The sequence below is a fragment of the Xenia sp. Carnegie-2017 genome, unplaced genomic scaffold (assembly GCF_021976095.1).
Source record: "Xenia sp. Carnegie-2017 unplaced genomic scaffold, XeniaSp_v1 HiC_scaffold_23, whole genome shotgun sequence".
NCBI classification, from domain to species: domain Eukaryota; kingdom Metazoa; phylum Cnidaria; class Anthozoa; order Malacalcyonacea; family Xeniidae; genus Xenia; species Xenia sp. Carnegie-2017.
Window position 1 is genome coordinate 13,581,185 of NW_025813486.1, and position 20,797 is coordinate 13,601,981.

The window sequence follows — 20,797 nt, forward strand, 5'->3', positions numbered from 1 at the left end:
GCGTAAAAGACACATCTTACTAATCCCATCCCCACCCCCCAATGTAAACTAACCCATACCCCCAACCTACCTGTTACTTACCTCTTCACACTCACGATTACTTACCTCTACCTCTATTTCTCCTTTTCTTTTCATCTTATATCGAGTCTACTAACATCGTCATTACTATATATTTACACATGATCAGTTCTGTATATAACTTGCTTTAATAGTAACAACTACTACTTTGTAAATAACTATTTGCTTTCTGAATAAATTTTAACGATCTGTTCTTATCAGCTTAATATCTGATATGTCGGGCAATGCCCGACTCTTATATTAAACTGATTTTTGGATATCGGCCATGGGATTGGAGCTTGCTTCGCCCTGGCCACGGGTTGTCTCGGTATTGCACTACCTCCGAGTTCGGCCCATTTCCCTTCGCGGAAGGGAAACACATTTACTTTAAACAAACGAAAAAAAACAAACAAAACAGCCAGCAAATCAAATAGCTAAGCGAATTTATTTTGTCTGTAACTAACTAACCGAGAAACGAACTGTTTAACATTTAACTAAATAACATACGTCTCTTTCGACAGAGTCGGCGAAAGACGAAAAGACGTCGTCGCCGTCGGAAAGGAAGACAATAAAGGCCGTCAGACGGTAAGTTGCAAGTGCAAAAGTAGTGAAAAGTAAAGGGAGGGGGTGCAACCGTGTCGCACAGAGCGTACGTTCGCGTACAAAGTATGCTCGCCGTGCGTCGTTCGAGCATACTTACCTGACGCGAGAGGCACCTTGATCAGCTAGGAGGTCCTCTCAGGATGAGGCCCTTTCATTGCACTTCGACTGGGTTGACTCCTGCGATTACCCCTAACGTGGGTAACTCGAGCGTATAATTTCTGGTAGTGGGGACCTGCGTTCGCGCTCGTCCCCTCGTTTCTCACGATGGGAGGAAGAAGCGGAGAAAAGAACAAATAAAATAGAACACAATAGAGAAGAGGGCCTTTCGTCCGTCAATTGTGTATGCCACGCTTTGGGACATATATAAATTCGTTGTTCGTTCGGGGTTAGGTTGCATGCTGCCAAATTTTTTACTGACCTATCCCAAAATGCATAGCGAGATGCAGGAGAAATTTATATCAGCTATTAGCAAGAATAAATTACTTGTATTTGACATAAATTACTTGTACTTAACAACGACGTAAACGGCCGGCGTGTGTATATTTTGACGGACGGCATATACATTATGAAAGTATACAAATTATAATATGTATCGTCGACGTTAACAGTAATGATATTGCATTGCGAACGTTTTTCTTACTTAGTCGTACGTTTGTTTAGCTTTTATAGTAATTATTTCTATGTATCACTGACATTTAACGGCTCGTAGTGTAAAATTCGTTCATTGAGCTGCTTGTCTGCCGATTTCATGAAGCATGACCTTGTTGACATTGCAGCACTTGCATACAATGCGAATCATTATCGCCCACAAGCACAAAGCGTTTGTTTTACAATGAGAAAGCACGTCTGCAGCAAGTTCGCGACAGACATCGCGTGCTTCCTACGTCATATGAAACGATCGCATTTCGCGGCATTACGCGCGAATTTTCAAACATGTTCTTCTTTACGAACAGGTGTACATTGGATTAGAAAGAACGCTTGACATGACGATTGTAGTAAAGGATGATTCCTTCGTTATCCGTACCGGTTGATTTTTTTCATTTGTTGCATGATTTCTACGCGAAAAGATACAATAGAACCGTGTGTTTCTCATGCAACTTGTAGAGTGAAAAAATGGCGAAAGCTCTTCTTCTGTATCGCTTCTCGGCCTTTTGGCTAAGATCAAGTGTAGCTGCTAACAGACACGGTGACCTGTCGAGATCTGCTGTTTCGGAGTCTGCGCGTTGTTGATCGTTCGTTGTTCGTAATCATATTCAATATCGTCTTCAAAACTGTGAGTTCGTTCCTTGTTTGTAAATTGTTCTATTTTGTATCTGTTTTCTGGTAGTTCCTTATTAGGGGGCCCATTTAGGGGGCAACCGAACAGGAGGGGGTCTTTCCTCTTTTCTTGTTGCTAGGGTCTAGTCGGGGGGTGGTTTGGCCACGTTCTGACACCTTCAGTGTTCCTTCTTATATTTCGCGTGTTTATCGCCATTTTGTTATCGGGAAGCTTTCTTCCTCGACTTGTTTTGCAGCTACAAGACTTCACGTGTGATTTATATTCTTTTTGGTTTCTGCTATAAGTAGGAACTGCTATATACTGTGTGCTTTCGAGTTTTATATTTGCTCGAACGTTTATCTTACTCTAAAGAACGATCGTTTATCGAAGGTCGTTTGTACTTTGATCGGGCGTTGTTTTATAACTTCTTGCTCGTATTTTCTATTAGTTTATCTTTGCCTTAACGCTGATTGCTGTCATTCAGCTTTGCTTAATTTATCGTTTGATTTGCTTGGACCTTTGCCGTTCAAGTTACTATACTTTTCGCGAAGCACGTTGTTTGTTCGCTTCGTTTCTGCCTATTTTTCCTTGTATTTTTTGCTAGTTTGTTTTAGACTAGCGTATTCTGCCTTCTGCCTTTCTGTTCTACAGTGAATTTCATATTTCACTGTAGATTTTCTTACTAATTTTGCCTCTGCCGTTGTATATTTACGCGGCGTTTATATATTATTCGTGGGCGTAGTCGAGCGCTTTTGCTTGAAGATACGCTAATATCCTGAGTGTTTTTGCACTAGTTGTTATATTTCTCCTGGTGTAAGCGTGTTCTATACTTTTTCTACTATTATTTTGGTCTGTTAGACCGAAGACTTTTCTGCTTTGGGCGTTTTTTTCTGCCATAAACGCCTGCCTTCTTGTTTGTATGAATTGAATGCATGATTGCATGCATTTTTAATTTTTCATACGCCCCCGTTTGATATTATTTTGAACGGATTAACTAATATTTAATAATGATACCGTATGCTTCAAGAACAGTCGATATCATTCTCCATCCTGACTGCCCCCTTCCTAAAAAGGGAGCCAAGGATGTGATAAATCTTTTAAAGACACGGGAGTTGTCTTCTACTATCGAAGCGGTCGTTCAAATCTCACCGGAGCGATATCGCCTAACTTTCAATAACGCTTGTTATAATATTCATTCTTCCTCTGGACAACGTATCAACGAAGAAATTTTGGTTTTTTATCACGAAGTTTGGAGTGACAGCAGATTTTAATTTATTCAATCAACGGGAATTACTACGATCAAGTTTTCGGAGTTATCCTAAAGTCTCACGGCTGGGAATTTATATAAGAAGATTCCTTGGCAATTTCTCAACATATTTGGAAAGTTTGGTAACTATACGTACTATACTTTTGGAGAATCAACGTTTTTCTATTTGTTGCGTGAATACACCTTCCCATCGTCAGAATTTGAAATATAGTGCGCTATAAACGGAATCGCCGTTTTTCCTCAAGATATACTGAACATATATAATTTTTACCTTATATCCTGCTCATTGGGTCATCATAACGTTAACCAAGATCCTCTCCGAAGTATAAAAGCGGAGTTTATTGTCGTTTTATTGCAGCAACATAGCAGAACTGAAGGGAAAAGACCGTTGCATCTTGTATATCGGTTGCTACGGTGACGGCTGTTTAATCTGAAATTTGCATATAACCGATGCAAAAACCATCAGGGAATTCCCCATCCTAGTCTACAATCTCTTAAGCTGCTTAGTAACAGCCAATCAACTATACCGTCTAAGATACACAAGGATCTTCCTTAATATATCCTGCCGCGCGTTTTACACTTAAAACAACAACTCGATCAAACATCGTCGACCCCATCAACAGACGACGCGATATGTCCCAATAGCTTACAACGGCAAAGCCCCGCAACTAAGAACAAATGATGGACAACTCGGACTCGAACTCAACGGATAATTGTTCACAATTACTCCACTGTAACGACTGCGATTTTGTAACACATGTACAGAGTAGACTCAGCTTACACCGTGTCAAAAAACACCCACGCTGTATTGACGATAACATTAAGTCAATTAATGTGGTTGCAGAGTACCCCAAAGGGAAATCGTTTTACTGTTGTATCTGCGGCACAATTATAGGCTCACTAGCTAACTTCCGCAGACATTGCCTCACATCACACCCCCAAATACCTCTGAATACATCATGTATATGCACCATATGTGACACCCTTTGACTCCACAAAGGGCGGAGTCCACCTGAAACGATCACACAAACTTCCATCCACATTCACGCTTAACCCACCACCCGTTGAACCCATTATATCATTTGTGGACTACCACGATTCACAAATAAGCACTTCAACTCATACTTCAATTCATAATGAGTCACCTCAGACCACACCACCATCCATCAGCCATCCCACACCACCCATATCGAGACAATCGCGAGGCCTGAAAAGAAACACACGTGCCACCAGACACTCATTGACATTCACCCAAGTCTCACCAAGGCCTTCCACGACATCAAAACAACAAAAAACCAACAACACCAAGTCCAAATCAACACCACACAAACAACTATCAACAACCCCACAACCTGAGTCTCCAAGACTACCCACCTCTATCACTGAATCACTGCCTAGCTTACTTCCCGACCAAATACAACCTATGCCAGAAATAACATCTCCTCCTTCCACTGTACAACAATCTCTACCTCCTACACAAAACGACACTGTACAACATACTTTACTCCTTACCCAAAACGACACTATACCAAGTAACAATACATATGATAATACAACTTCTGACTCCCCAAACGGACACACCCCTCCACCACTCAACGATACACCATGGGTAACAGATGCAGACGACTCTTATACAGACACAACAGAAGACAACACAACCTCTCAAGACACTTCTCCCACCTCATCTCTTCACGAATCTCACCTTCAGCCCACCATACCACCGGCTTCACAACCTGACAACACCAGACACAACAATGTCTTACACCACTCAGACACACCCACAACACCAAACCAGGCCGACGATGCTCTCCTATCATTAAAAACAAAATGGTCAGAAACGTTCACCAGGGACTCGGACTGGTCACAATTCACCAATGACTGTAATGAATTTACAGAGGAGCTTTGGAACTATTGTAAGAATAACGGAAACTTGACCAATAACATCCCTAAGGCCCGTAATACTGCTAGACCATCCAATCGCCCTATAAACGTTAACCGACAGCCACTGCAGTACAACCCACGCGAAGCACGAAGAATTCAAACCCTCTATAGGATCTCTAAAAAGAGAGCAGCACGGAAAGTAATCACCGACAACAAACCACCGTACTCTGGAAGCCGACGCTGACTCTTTCTTTCGAGAGGCATTCTCTGAAAAAAGCGTGAACTCTAACCTACTACAAGAGAAACTATCGGAGTTTGTTCCCTCGGGCCCCATTGACAACACATTAGATGATGACATCACGTCTGAAGAAATAGAGAAAAAACTACGCGCCCTTTCAAACTCGTCCCCTGGTGCCGATCGTATAGAATATCGCCACCTGAGGCTCGTAGATCCCAAAGGTAAAATCCTTGTCAAAATTTTCAACCGCTGCTTGCATGCTGACGATGTACCGGCCACATGGAAAGCTTCTAAGACAATATTGATTCATAAAAAAAGGTGACGCCAGCAATATCTCAAATTTTCGCCCGATTGCCATGATGAGTTGTATATACAAACTATTCACGAGTGTCATAGCAAACCGTATAGTCTCATTCTCAATTGAGAACAACATACTATCTCCTGCCCAAAAAAAAGCGCTAGGCCATGCGAGGGATGTTATGAACACACCTTCATTCTACAATCCCTCGTTTTGGATGCTAAACGTCACCAGAAAAATTTATTTGTCTCATGGTTAGACTTAAAGAATGCCTTCGGAAGTGTTCCCCACTCAGTCATCACAACAACTCTCTCACACCTGGGCATACCTTCCTCCATAGTCAACCTCATCCAAAACATATACACTGACGCCTCAACGGAAGTCTCAACAACAAGTGGTCTTACATCACAAATTCCAATCCTTGCAGGTGTTAAACAAGGCTGCCCTCTATCTCCGATAATCTTTAACCTTTGCATCGAAGTTATAATCCGTGCAACTGCTTCCACCGGCGCAACTATTGGGCCAGTCAAGCACTATAACAATGACATCTCAGTTTTAGCCTACGCTGACGATCTCGTATTAATTGCCAAAACCGAAAATAAGCTACAGTCTCTTCTATCAACGGCAGGAGATACAGCGAACATACTAGGCCTTACTTTCCGCCCTGATAAATGTGCATCCATCAGCCTCACATACGGGAGGAGAGGGACGATAACATTCAACCCACCGGTACAACATTCAAGGGAACTCGATGCCAGCTCTATTGGAACACGACCACTATCGCTACCTTGGTGTGCCGATCGGCATGCTCCGAGACGTAAACTCCATCGATACCATCGTAGGACAAATCTGTACCGACTTAGATCGCATTCAGAAATCTCTACTTGCACCATGGCAAAAGCTAGATATGATTCGTACGTTTATTCAACCTGCTCTCACCTTCGCCCTCCGTGCGGGTGAACCTAACAAATCTGCACTAGCCGATTATCGGAGAAAACTTATTGAAACCATAAGGAACATTTGCCATCTCCCGCAACGAGCTACATCACACATAATCTTCGCTTCCAAGTCAGTCGGTGGCCTTGGTTTCCAAGATCCAAGAACAGAGGCAGACGTCCAGACAATAGTCCAAGCCATGAAAATGCTTGCCTCCGACGATAAATTCGTGTCTGGTGTAGCCAGAGGAGAACTTGCCCGAACTGTCGCTTTTGCCGCCCAGACGAACCCGTCTCCTTCATTAACGCAAGACTTCTTATCGGGTTCAATGACAGGGAATTTTCACCCGGATAAAATCAGGTATAGAACACACTCGCTATGGACAAGGACACGATCTGCATGCAGGAGACTAAATGTCACCTTTAAAGTACCTCCTGCAGGCCCGCCGACTATATCCATCAACGGCAAAGGTCCCTGTCCAGCAAAAGCCGCTTCTTCTTTTCTCCACAGAGCCCTGCAAGACGCCGAAGCTACGGAGGTAACTACTTTACCTGACCAAGGCAAAGTTGCTCGTTCAATGATCCAGGATCCACACTCCAACAACTCATCGTGGCACTTCACCGGATTAAACTTGCGTTTCCGCGACTGGAGATTCATCCATCGTGCAAGACTCAACGTCGTTCCAACAAACCAAAATAAAGCTCGTTGGTCTGACTGTTGTCCTTCTTGCCGTGTATGTAAGGACCAGACGGAAACGCTACCACATGTCCTCTGTCACTGCGAGGCCAACATGGTCGACATTAGAAAGCGTCACAATACGCTAGTTGAAAGACTCGCTAACTCTATAAGATACGGCGAAGTAAAACCTCGACAAAACTATCCCCGGCCTAGACAGCCAATGTCGTCCTGATATTGTTATAACGGAAAAGAACAAGATAACAATTATAGACGTTACCTGCCCATTTGAGAACGGTGAAGACGCTCTTGTAAACGCGGAACATGACAAACTCCAAAAATACCAAAACATCGTTCATTACTACCGTCAGAAAGGTACCCAATGCGACCTATTTGCCTTCGTTGTTGGTGCACTCGGAACTTGGCATCCTAACAATGAAAAAGTCATGAAAGCCTTACAAATGTCAAAATCATACAAATCCCTGTTCAGGAAGCTTTGTTGTACGGACGCTATTCAGGGATCCGCAGACATCTATTACAAACATATTGGCAGCACGTCTCCCTGGTGAGACAAAACTACATACTCTTTTCAAGTATAAATAATAAACTGTTATTATATATATATATATACATTTGTAAATAGTCAAAAACACCTCTAACCCTATCCCAACCCTCTGTGCGTAAAAGACACATCCTATTAATACTTACCTCATCCCACCAATGGATTACTTACCTTACTTCTCTCCCCCTTTCTTTTTTTTTTCTTCTTTTTCCGTTAATTCTTATCAAGTCTATTAACTTCGTTATCATTATATATCTATGCATGATCAGTTCTGTATATAACTTGCTTTAATAGTAACAACTAATACTTTGTAAATAATTAATTGCTTTTTCTGAATAAATTTTAACGATCTGTTCTTATCAGCTTAATATCTGATATGTCGGGCAATGCCCGACTCTTATATTAAACTGATTTTTGGATATCGGCCATGGGATTGGAGCTTGCTTCGCCCTGGCCACGGGTTGTCTCGGTATTGCACTACCTCCGAGTTCGGCCCATTTCCCTTCGCGGAAGGGAAACACATTTACTTTAAACAAACGAAAAAAAACAAACAAAACAGCCAGCAAATCAAATAGCTAAGCGAATTTATTTTGTCTGTAACTAACTAACCGAGAAACGAACTGTTTAACATTTAACTAAATAACATACGTCTCTTTCGACAGAGTCGGCGAAAGACGAAAAGACGTCGTCGCCGTCGGAAAGGAAGACAATAAAGGCCGTCAGACGGTAAGTTGCAAGTGCAAAAGTAGTGAAAAAGGGAGGGGTGCAACCGTGTCGCACAGAGCGTACGTTCGCGTACAAAGTATGCTCGCCGTGCGTCGTTCGAGCATACTTACCTGACGCGAGAGGCACCTTGATCAGCTAGGAGGTCCTCTCAGGATGAGGCCCTTTCATTGCACTTCGACTGGGTTGACTCCTGCGATTACCCTAACGTGGGTAACTCGAGCGTATAATTTCTGGTAGTGGGGACCTGCGTTCGCGCTCGTCCCCTTCGTTTCTCACGATGGGAGGAAGAAGCGGAGAAAAGAACAAATAAAATAGAACACAATAGAGAAGAGGGCCTTCGTCCGTCAATTGTGTATGCCACGCTTTGGGACATATATAAATTCGTTGTTCGTTCAGTTAGGTTGCATGCTGCCAAATTTTTACTGACCTATCCCAAAATGCATAGCGAGATGCAGGAGAAATTTATATCAGCTATTAGCAAGAATAAATTACTTGTATTTGACATAAATTACTTGTACTTAACAACGACGTAAACGGCCGGCGTGTGTATATTTTGACGGACGGCATATACATTATGAAAGTATACAAATTATAATATGTATCGTCGACGTTAACAGTAATGATATTGCATTGCGAACGTTTTTCTTACTTAGTCGTACGTTTGTTTAGCTTTTATAGTAATTATTTCTATGTATCACTGACATTTAACGGCTCGTAGTGTAAAATTCGTTCATTGAGCTGCTTGTCTGCCGATTTCATGAAGCATGACCTTGTTGACATTGCAGCACTTGCATACAATGCGAATCATTATCGCCCACAAGCACAAAGCGTTTGTTTTACAATGAGAAAGCACGTCTGCAGCAAGTTCGCGACAGACATCGCGTGCTTCCTACGTCATATGAAACGATCGCATTTCGCGGCATTACGCGCGAATTTTCAAACATGTTCTTCTTTACGAACAGGTGTGCATTGGATTAGAAAGAACGCTTGACATGACGATTGTAGTAAACATCCCTGAGGAAATGAGAACTTTACAACCCTGAGGAAATGACAAACATTTCGGATAAACTGATACAAGACCTCATCAAAATAAGAGACTCTCTACTCGCACCATGGCAAAAACTAGACTGCATCAGAACATTCATCCAACCATGCCTAACCTATGTTCTAAGAACATGCCCAGTACCACGAAACTCACTTGAAAAATATAGATCAACCCTCGTCAAAGTTCTCCGATCCATCTGCCATCTACCATCTCGTGCTGCCACCTCTTATCTTTTGCTCACCGTACTGCTGGGGGACTTGGCTTTCTCGACCCTTTCCTCGAACGTCATGTTCAAACAATTGTACACACCATGAAAATACTATCATCACCTGACAAGACAATCCATAACATCGCTCACAAACAACTCCAATCAGTAGTCTACAGATGCTTTCACCGCCAACCATCCAACGAAGAATTAGATGCCTTCCTATCAGGATCATCAGAAGGACCCCTTAACGAATTCTCTAAAACCAATAACAGCTCCACTCTCTGGTCCAGATGTCGACAAGCATGCAGAGCCCTAAAACTTCACATCTCTGACTCAAATCATGAAATCTCTATATCTGAAGACAACATCACTCACACCAAAGCTAAAAATGCCTCTTCCTTCTTACACAAACACATAACCAACCACCATGCCACTAAACTCAAAGAACTACCAGATCAAGGAAAAGTCGCGAGATGCATAAACGAATCTAACATCTCATCTGTAAACTCCTGGATGTTTGACGGAACGGGTCTCCGTTTCTGTGACTGGAGATTCATACACCGCGCACGAACAAACACACTCCCAACTAATGCTGCAAAGCACCGTTGGAATCACGCAAACAACGCTACTTGCCGTAGATGCCATACAGACAGCTCAAAAGAAACCCTTCCACACATCATAAATCACTGTCATCCCAATATGTCACACATAACCACAAGACACAACCTAATACTCAACCGCCTCAAAGACAACATAAAACATGGTACCACATCAATAGACAAAACAATCCCAGACGATCCTAATAAATCTCGACCTGATATAGTAATCTACGATGGTAATAGAGTACACATAATAGATATCACGTGCCCCTTTGAAAACGATTCAAATGCATTAAAAGAAGCAGCGGACAAAAACAAGAAAATACAATTACCTGATAGAATTCTTTGCAAAACAACACCTGCAAGCTTCTATATCGGCTTTCGTCGTCGGATCCCTCGGTGCATGGTATGACCAAAACGAAAAGTCCTGCAAGAAATAAGAATGCCCATGAGATTCAGGACCTCTTTCGCAAATTATGTGCTGCAGATTGTATAAAAACATCAAGAAACATCTATGTAGAACACCTTACTGGTATCGAGCAACATTAGTGCTAGTGCATTAATGAACAACCTATATCTTTCGTAGAATCAATATATATATATATATTTTTCATAGTTTCTGTTAAAAGAACGTTTTAATAGTAGTATAGAGTAAATAATATAGTTAATCAACAGTAGTATAGTAACATAACATGTAAAAGATGCATAAAAGCCATCATTTAACACAATTCTCCACATCCCACATCACAATATAAAACACAACCATCAAACATCACAACCATATCACAATTGTAAAAATGTAAATAATTATCTAACCAAAACCATGTATATTCTTTATTGCTAATAAAAAATCTCTGTTCTTATCAGCTTAATAGGCGGTGCTATACTTGATTAATTTTCGTTAATTGGTTCGCTTAAAAGGTAATTGCTCACTAATTGGATTACACTCTCAAGGTTAGTGGATTTGATTTGATTTTGATTTGGATTGTATTTGGATTGTATTTACTTCTACGTCACGGAACTGGATCGGACTTGGACTTGGCTTTGGACTCTCCTTTGGAACTGTTGAATTTGGATTTCTTCGGATTCTTATACGAAGCGATACAGAAGTTTGACTTTCTGACCGGCATTCCTATATAACATTCGATCGGGACCATATACTGTGATTTATAACATCTATCTCATCGCAATCGGTTTAGCATTCTCCACGATCACTCCGTGCGTGTTTTTTCGTACCGCATCCAGTGCTAAAAGCCGTGATTTGGCCGGTCAACTTTCGGCGCACGATACCGGACATCTTGCCGAAACTTCGCTACGTGTTTAGCGGAACAGTTTGCAGGTTATTGTGCCGTGATTACGTGTTTCATCGTTTATGAACGTCCCATACGGAATTTTAAACACTTTGGAAGAATATTTGGCGAGAAATCGACACAAATTTTAAAACGACCGTTGGATATTATTCGGTCGCCACGCAACGAATTCAAATTCGACAACGTGATATCATTGTGTGCATCTTGTTCTTATTTACGGCCTGTTCTAAGCTCTATTTCATCAAAACAGAGCAAATAACACCTCAAATCATTCGATTGTTACCGTCTCACACGGTATTTTAAACATTTCCAGCCATAACCCACTCGACAGCAACGCAGGGTTTTGAAGCGACCGTTGGTTATTATTCGGTTGCTACGGACAATTTAAATTCGGCATCGCGTTCGTCATTGCCTATCGCCCGTGATTATATACGGCTTGGTCTACGCTCTGCTTCGTCAGAGCGGAGTAAATACCATCACAAACAACTGGACACTGCCTCTATCCCATAGAAACACTGCATAGTGTGATTCCATAGTATATTCGTAAACCTAATTACGCATTCAAAAGCGTAAATTGTTTGAAATCACCAGCTGTCAATCAACTCCACGCAGGGGAATCCCCGAGACATCTAAACCTATTCGTACGATTGTTTGACTATTTGCCTTTGTTTACGTGCGTTCCTCGCCGACCCCTAGACATTTTGCGATCGCCGGTTATTTCCCACAACGGTAATTTTATGTTAACTACTCTGACACTCGCTCAGTAGTTATGAGGGAATAACTAACCGCGTATACGGACAAATAATGCGGTGTGTATATTGTAACGCCGATTTTCGGACGCGGTCCGAACTAAAAGCTCACTGGATGAACACGCACCATAATGCACAAACAAACACCCCGGCAAATCAGTGCACGCTCGTTTTCCACACCGACTGCACCTCTCAAGATCTCCGATGCCCACACCGTGGCTGTAAGTTTATCAGCAAACGTGTCAACACTACCAGACACCTAGCGAAGCATTTCACCAAGCACCATAAGCGAAGTGAGCTGGTCATACAATATCACTGTGGGCAATGCAGGGTATTCATGGACCCTGCTGAATGCGATGCACACAGGAAAGCTCATGCTACTGCCTCACAGCCAGGTCAAGTGTTCAGCCCACCGATCCCTCTTATTGACCCCGCAACAGATGAGCTTTCCCTTGTAGCAAGCCCAGACCAGTCGCTGATATGTGGCAGCCACGGACGTGGTCTGTCGGCCCCGCCATCGCTATCGCCTATGAAGCTGGACATCAAACTCCTCTCCACGCACGAATCACTCCGCCTTACATCACCAAAGAAAGCCTCTAAGCCCTTGGCGCCACACCAACTTCATCGTCACTCTCCACTGAACCCATTGGCTACCCCGTTCGATCCCTCGTCATCGCCTACACAACCACCCGTGTCGAGTCCTCCACTATCGTTCTCGTCACCTGATTGGATAACGTTAGACCCTCCTACATCGCAGGACGATAGACTCTCCATACATGGAGGATCTCCGCTAGGCAATCGTAGCAACACGCCTGACACCATCCACCAGCCATCACCCACCATCCCATCTCAATTTACCATACCCACACAACCTCCAACCTTCTACTCCAACACTGGCAACACAACTCAGGCCCATCATCCATCCATATCAACCACATCATCAGAGAAATCGCTCCCGCTACCACCCATCACAGACGACCAATCCCCGCAGCTCACTCCCCCAACGACAACCACATCTCAGCAGCTTTTCAACGACAGGTGCACGATTTTGGAGACCATTCGACCCAAACTCGCTAACCTCCGTCGTATGCTACAAGATGGAGATGAGACCCCCACCACAACGCAGACCTCACCACCACAGCCGCTCACAACGCCTAGCTCGCCGTCAAACTCGCCCTCGCATGCTTCCAACAGTACATCCCCGTCGGACAACCCTTCACCAGCGGTGACAGCGATGGGAAGATATATAGAAATAAACCACTCGATCTTCACCGACACAGACTCGCACACGATAATAGAAGTTGCACCTCCGCTCCCAGTGTCACAACAAACACACCCCCACTATCCCAGTGTCACAACAGACCCACCCCAACGTCACAACAGACCCACCCCAACGAAGACCTCCGCTAGGCAGAGGAATTCCACGGGCTAATCGATTCGACCCAACCGCAGCTCGGCGAATCCAAGGTCTTTACAAACACTCCAAAAAACGAGCAGCAAGAAAACTATTGATTAATAACTCGGTTACATACTCTGGCTCTGTGTCAGACGCCGAGGAGTATTTCACAGAAAGTTTTGGGGAAAAATCCTGCATCCAACAGTACTTCCAAGAAATGCTTGCAAAATTGGTCCCATCAGCAAGCGACGAAAGGGAATGTGAGGAACTGTATTCGCCCATCACGCAATTCGACGTCGCCACGAAGCTTCGTTCAGTCGCCAATACCGCACCCGGCGCTGACAAGGTTGAATACGGCCATCTGAAAAAGATTGACCCATGTGGGAAAATATTATCAGCCATATTCAACCGTTGTCGAAGCAAAAATGACGTTCCTCCACTCTGGAAAACGTCGCTGACGGTCTTGATATATAAAAAAGGAGACGAAAACGATATAAGCAACTTCCGCCCGATCGCCTTGATGTCGTGTATGTATAAACTGCTCACCGGGATCCTGGCAAAACGGTTAACCAAATGGGCGATCTCGAACGACATCCTATCACAGGAGCAGAAGTCTGCACGACCGAGTGAGGGGTGCTATGAGCACACATATATATTGAAGTCGTTGGTTGGACAGGCGAGAATGAACAAGAAGAAACTCAACCTTGCCTGGCTAGACCTTCGTAATGCATTTGGTAGCATCCCCCACTTCGTCATCGAACGCACTCTCCGCCACATGGGAGTACCACAAGACATGGTCACCCTCTGTGGTAACATTTATACTGATGCCACCACGAAGATAAGTACCCCCCAAGGTGTAACCAACGACATCCCAATACGATCAGGGGTGAAACAAGGATGCCCGATGAGCCCGATCTTATTTAACCTCTGTATCGAGCTGATTCTGCGCTGGACCAAAGAGGAAGCAGCGAAATTAAAGTCGGGAACATGCAACCACTTCGGTACGGAGCTATCTTGCCTTGCATATGCCGATGACCTAGTTCTGATGGCACGCAGCAAAGATACGCTCCAACGTTTGTTGTATGCTGCTGCTGAAGCAGCCAACACCCTCGGCTTGACATTCCGACCTGACAAGTGCGCTACTCTCTCGTTAACATCAACCAAACAGCGTGCTACGTTTGTTGAACCAACGGACTACACCATACAGGGCGAACACATCCCAGCTCTCTCGCAAGAAGAGTCCTACAGATACCTGGGAGTTCCAATAGGCCTGATTCACAACATAGATGATATCCCGAGCATAGTACCGAAACTTATCCAACATATCAACATCATACGTTCGTCACTTCTTGCCCCCTGGCAGAAGTTAGATGCGATCCGTACTTTTATTCAGCCATGCCTTACCTACGCCCTACGTGCTGGTAACCCGCTAAAACAGTCCCTCGATGAATATAAACGGATACTCGTCTCGGCGCTCAAAGATATCTGCTTCCTACCACAGAGAGCAACGCAGTCATATTTCTTTGCTCATAAGAAGGTGGGTGGTCTGTCGATGTTTGACCCTAGAACAGAATGTGACATACAAGCAATTGTCCAAGGTCTCCGTATGCTCTCGTCCTCGGATCCGAACGTTACAGCCATGGCTAAACACGAGCTAAAGTATATAGTCCGACGATCAACCCAGCTTAATCCAACTGCGGACCTTATCTCCGCCTACTTATCTAGTACTAAAGATCCTCGCACTGATAGACTATATTACTCATACTCTTCCCTGTGGTCAAGAGTCCGTCAAGCATGCCGTCGACTCTCTGTTACGTTTTCATTTTCTGACTCCGAACCACCCACGATCAATGCAGATGAATCTCCTGCCATCAAATCGGACAAAGTTACCTATTTCTTGCACCAACTGGTTCTCGACAGACACTCAAAAGACCTGACCGAAATCGTTGACCAAGGGAAAGTTGCGAGATGTCTAGCAGACGATCAATACGCCAACGGATCATCCTGGCAATGTACGGGTCTAAATATCCGATTTAAGGACTGGCGCTTTATTCACCGGGCACGTTTGAATCTCCTCCCACTGAATGCAGTCAAGTCCAGATTCTCGGCAACGGACCCAACATGTCGCAACTGTACGCAGCCTGAAACTCTCCCGCACGTCTTGTGTCATTGCCGTCCCCATATGGTACAAATCAGGGAACGACACAATGCTATCGTAGACCGTGTAACCCAAGCAATCAGGTTTGGCACAGTAACAACAGATCGTACCATTAAGTCATCGAACCTTAACTTGCGACCAGATATCGTTGTTGAAGAGGAGAATCGTGTGCTAATAATTGATGTTACGTGCCCCTTCGACAACGACGAGGATGCTTTGGCCAACGCTGCACAAAATAAAGTCATGAAATACCAACCACTTAAAGCGTACGTGGAATCTACGGGGAAAACTTGCTCTATCTTACCTTTCGTAGTAGGTGCGCTGGGATCTTGGTACAAGAAAAACGAACTCGTCCTGAAAGCCCTGGGAATGACACGTCGCTACAAGTCACTCTTCCGAAAACTTTGTTGTTCTGACTCCATCAAAGGATCCTGCGATGTCTATCGCATTCATCTCGGCTGTGACGATGACGTCCGTCTTGCTGATTGATCTACACAGGAAGATAAAACTAACATTAGTATACCTAAATCAGTAGAAACAATTATTTAATATTATGTTGGAACACTTATTGATAGTTAAAAGACAATCTTTAGATAATATTAATTTTGTACGGTGTATGTAAATGATGTTCAAAGCTTTGTGTGTCTCATTTATTTCCCCTCCTATAACTGAAGCCGAGCATTGACTTAAAGGAGCTATAGACATAATGACTGGTTGATAATAGTAATTGACTTATCGTGTAAATATTTAATACTACTTCTGTAAATAATTCCTGGGCAACCTACTGGTCCCATCATTTTTTGGATATTAAATTTGATAAGAACTCTGTTCTTATCAGCTTAATATCTGATATGTCGGGCAATGCCCGACTCTTATATTAAACTGATTTTTGGATATCGGCCATGGGATTGGAGCTTGCTTCGCCCTGGCCACGGGTTGTCTCGGTATTGCACTACCTCCGAGTTCGGCCCATTTCCTTAGCGGAAGGAAACACATTTACTTTAAACAAACGAAAAAACAAACAAAACAGCCAGCAAATCAAATAGCTAAGCGAATTTATTTTGTCTGTAACTAACTAACCGAGAACGAACTGTTTAACATTTAACTAAATAACATACGTCTCTTTTCGACAGAGTCGGCGAAAGACGAAAGACGTCGTCGCCGTCGGAAAGGAAGACAATAAAGGCCGTCAGACGGTAAGTTGCAAAAAGTAGTGAAAAAGTAAAGGGAGGGGGTGCAACCGTGTCGCACAGAGCGTACGTTCGCGTACAAAGTATGCTCGCCGTGCGTCGTTCGAGCATACTTACCTGACGCGAGAGGCACCTTGATCAGCTAGGAGGTCCTCTCAGGATGAGGCCCTTTCATTGCACTTCGACTGGGTTGACTCCTGCGATTACCCCTAACGTGGGTAACTCGAGCGTATAATTTCTGGTAGTGGGGACCTGCGTTCGCGCTCGTCCCCTTCGTTTCTCACGATGGGAGGAAGAAGCGGAAAAAGAACAAATAAAATAGAACACAGAGAAGAGGGCCTTTCGTCCGTCAATTGTGTATGCCACGCTTTGGGACATATATAAATTCGTTGTTCGTTCGGGTTAGGTTGCATGCTGCCAAATTTTTTACTGACCTATCCCAAAATGCATAGCGAGATGCAGGAGAAATTTATATCAGCTATTAGCAAGAATAAATTACTTGTATTTGACATAAATTACTTGTACTTAACAACGACGTAAACGGCCGGCGTGTGTGTATATTTTGACGGACGGCATATACATTATGAAAGTATACAAATTATAATATGTATCGTCGGTTAACAGTAATGATATTGCATTGCGAACGTTTTTCTTACTTAGTCGTACGTTTGTTTAGCTTTTTATAGTAATTATTTCTATGTATCACTGACATTTAACGGCTCCTAGTGTAAAATTCGTTCATTGAGCTGCTTGTCTGCCGATTTCATGAAGCATGACCTTGTTGACATTGCAGCACTTGCATACAATGCGAATCATTATCGCCCACAAGCACAAAGCGGATAGTTGGTGCTGCTACTATTTCACGGCGATTGTCACGAGGGACAAACATTTTAACCGCCTCTTTACTCATTTCGGGATATATAGTCTCTACACAAACGCGATTATATATTCCCGACCGACTGTTTGTTTACATTTGCATCGACCATCTTCGCCGCTATTTTCTCGCCGTGCAGTGATCTTATTCGCCCAACTATAACATATAATTGTTCCTGCACGTACACTCCGCAATACCTATCGACCATTTGTCATTACATCGGTGACAACCGACGATATTTTGCGATTGTTATCCTAGACTTTCCCGAGCATATTCTTGTTCGGCGAGTCAAGCGTATCGCGTGCCCATCGAAAGTTACTCGCTCGCTAGTGTTTGGAAAGCACTTTTTACACGGCCCGACATTTTGTAGCTCCTCTCCGTGGCCCACGCGAGTTATTACAGTATTCCTGGGTTCATTTTTCAATCGATTGCGGCCGTTTCAGCACTGCCAGGAGTCCTACATCGCTGTACATGCCGTACACGGGCCGATATTTGACACCGTACTTAATTAAGCCAAATTTAACTTTTTCGACGCGTGCCGTTCATTTCGCGCGTTTTCCGCCACATACCGCTAACAACGCGTAACCTGGCCTCTATTTCTCGAACTTTGTTGTATTTCTGTTGTTCCTATTGCTTACGTGGCTATAAGATCGTGTCACGTCTGTTTGGCGGTATACGTTATCTCAACTTGACTTTTTTGCAATGAGGTGCGTCTACTGCAAGCAATATTTCCGCACCCGTCACGCTTTAAGCAGTCATTGGAACTGCACGCATCATGGTCGGCTTAAAGGTGACGGATCTCCTCCTGAGAAGTGCACAGTGACATTTTACACGGACCGCTCGGCTCAAGACCTTCACTGCCCACATAAAGGCTGTAAATTTCAGAGCCGACGCGTCGATACCGTGAAACACCTATCGAAACACTTTTCCAGGTGTCACAAGCGCGAGGAACTCGTCGTGCAGTACTTTTGTGGCACCTGTGGCGTCTATTTGGACCCCGCCGAACGCCAGTCCCACCGGGCAGCGCATTCCACAGCCTCCCAGTCTGGCACGCAGTTCAGCCCGCCCACACCAGTGATCGATCCCGCCACTGCTGAACTGACACTCGTCCCGGGCCATCACCAACCCGCATCATCGTCATCGCTATCACCAATGAAGCTCGACATCAGGCTACTATCCCCACAGGAATCGTTCCGCCTCACTTCACCCAAGAAGGCCTCCATACCAATGGCGAAACGACACATCCATCACTCACCACTGGATCCACTGGCTGCCCCGTTCAGGCCGTCATCACCACCTACACAACCATCTGTACCAAGTCCCCCACAGCTATCGTTTTCATCACCTGGTTGGTTTCCAGCTTCACAAGACGATAGACTTTCTCTACATGGAGGATCCTCGCCAGATCATCCCAGAGATTCTCCTGACACCGTTCACCAGCCATCACCTCTCGCTCCATCTCACTCCACGGGACCCACACAATCACCTCCTAAACTCATCCCACCTCAGCGCTTCACCACCAAGCAAGGCACAACATCAACTTCTGATTCTCCCAACACACTGGACCGCTTGTCCATTTCACCTGGCTCCACACCGGACCCACCACCCCTCCCACTGGATTCTCCACTCACCACCTGCCGTACCACCTCTCCGCTCACTCCTGTACTCCCCTCACAGTTCACCATCCCTGGTCAAACTCCACCACTTATATCCCCATCAACGCCCGACAATGCACAGGATTTGGACCACCACATTTCTCAATCCTCCACCGCTGCCACACTGTCTCCTCCACCACCAACTCCGCCTCCCCCCTCCCCACAATCCACCCGCCATGACATCATCGACAGCATCCACACACAACTTTCCCGCCTGCGACAACTCACCCACGAGGACAGCGTGTCTCCATCACCTCCGTCACCTTCATCATCATCATCACCCTCCTCTGTGTCCGAGCCATCGTCAACAGACAGGCAGCCAGCCATCACTGCCTTTTCACGTCTGCTGGAGATGTCTGAACGCCCCAAAAGCAGCTCATCATCCACAGTCACAGAGGACCGTGAATCCGTCAGGGTAGCTCCACCACCACCATTAAGTCAGCAAACACAACCGTTCCAACCGCCACTCCTCTCTTCTAAGATACCACAGCTCACCCCCATCCTCCAAGCATATCGTCATCAGCAGGGTGGAGCCGCCCACAGACCACAGCACCCACCACCACAACACCACGCTGAACAGTCTCTAGCTGCTTCAGACCATGCAGACTGGGACTCTGCCGACGACTTCGCTAGTCCTCCATTGCACCCCAGGCCTGTATCCCGCCATTCCGACACACCACCGCCGCTGCACACACCTCCTGGGTTGACTGACCAAGTGGATGAAACCATCAACGAGATCCCTTCGCACCAACCTCGTCCTCATCGGGAACCCGACCACCTACCACCAGGGAAGGCAATCACAATGCCCCCCCGTCGGACGATGAGGATGGTGTGGATGGATTCTTCAATGATGAGGAACAACCTCCCACATCTGCCGACCAAGCTGCCCTTCTGCTCTTCCGTGAAAGTGGAAGGAACTTTCTCTGAAGACTCTACCTGGGAGGAATTCACCACACACTGCACCACCGCCACTGCCGCACGAGAACTGGCCATTAGCTTGAAGAAATCACACACCTCGCCCAAACCGTCATCTCAGTCACGCCCACCAACCTCCGCCGCCCGCCAAGGTAGACCCATCCCCAGATTGACCCCAGCCCGTGCCTGCAAGGCCT

General features: G+C 44.8%; 1 protein-coding gene, 5 non-coding genes and 1 pseudogene across 6 annotated transcripts; all 7 read left to right on the plus strand.

The window, feature by feature from the left end:
- The first annotated feature begins 232 nt into the window (after positions 1-232).
- On the plus strand, positions 233-419 carry LOC124450106. The gene has a single exon (XR_006949860.1). It is a non-coding gene; the product is annotated as a U2 spliceosomal RNA (small nuclear RNA).
- A 330-nt stretch (positions 420-749) lies between these two features.
- Positions 750-913, plus strand: LOC124450191. Its single transcript, XR_006949912.1, has one exon. It is a non-coding gene; the product is annotated as a U1 spliceosomal RNA (small nuclear RNA).
- A 7,183-nt stretch (positions 914-8,096) lies between these two features.
- LOC124450099 lies at positions 8,097-8,278 on the plus strand (annotated as a pseudogene).
- Positions 8,279-8,603: 325 nt separating this feature from the next.
- On the plus strand, positions 8,604-8,766 carry LOC124449914. Its single transcript, XR_006949679.1, has one exon. It is a non-coding gene; the product is annotated as a U1 spliceosomal RNA (small nuclear RNA).
- Positions 8,767-12,749: 3,983 nt separating this feature from the next.
- LOC124449155 (mucin-2-like) lies at positions 12,750-13,844 on the plus strand. Its single transcript, XM_047000106.1, has one exon. The coding sequence runs from the start codon at positions 12,750-12,752 to the stop codon at positions 13,842-13,844; it is 1,095 nt and encodes a 364-aa protein (XP_046856062.1).
- A 2,909-nt stretch (positions 13,845-16,753) lies between these two features.
- LOC124450121 lies at positions 16,754-16,944 on the plus strand. The gene has a single exon (XR_006949867.1). It is a non-coding gene; the product is annotated as a U2 spliceosomal RNA (small nuclear RNA).
- A 321-nt stretch (positions 16,945-17,265) lies between these two features.
- Positions 17,266-17,429, plus strand: LOC124450192. The gene has a single exon (XR_006949913.1). It is a non-coding gene; the product is annotated as a U1 spliceosomal RNA (small nuclear RNA).
- Positions 17,430-20,797: the final 3,368 nt, after the last annotated feature.

Excerpts from the sequence above, each read along its gene's own strand:
- LOC124449155 (XM_047000106.1), top strand. The coding sequence starts at position 12,750 with ATGGACCCTGCTGAATGCGATGCACACAGGAAAGCTCATGCTACTGCC.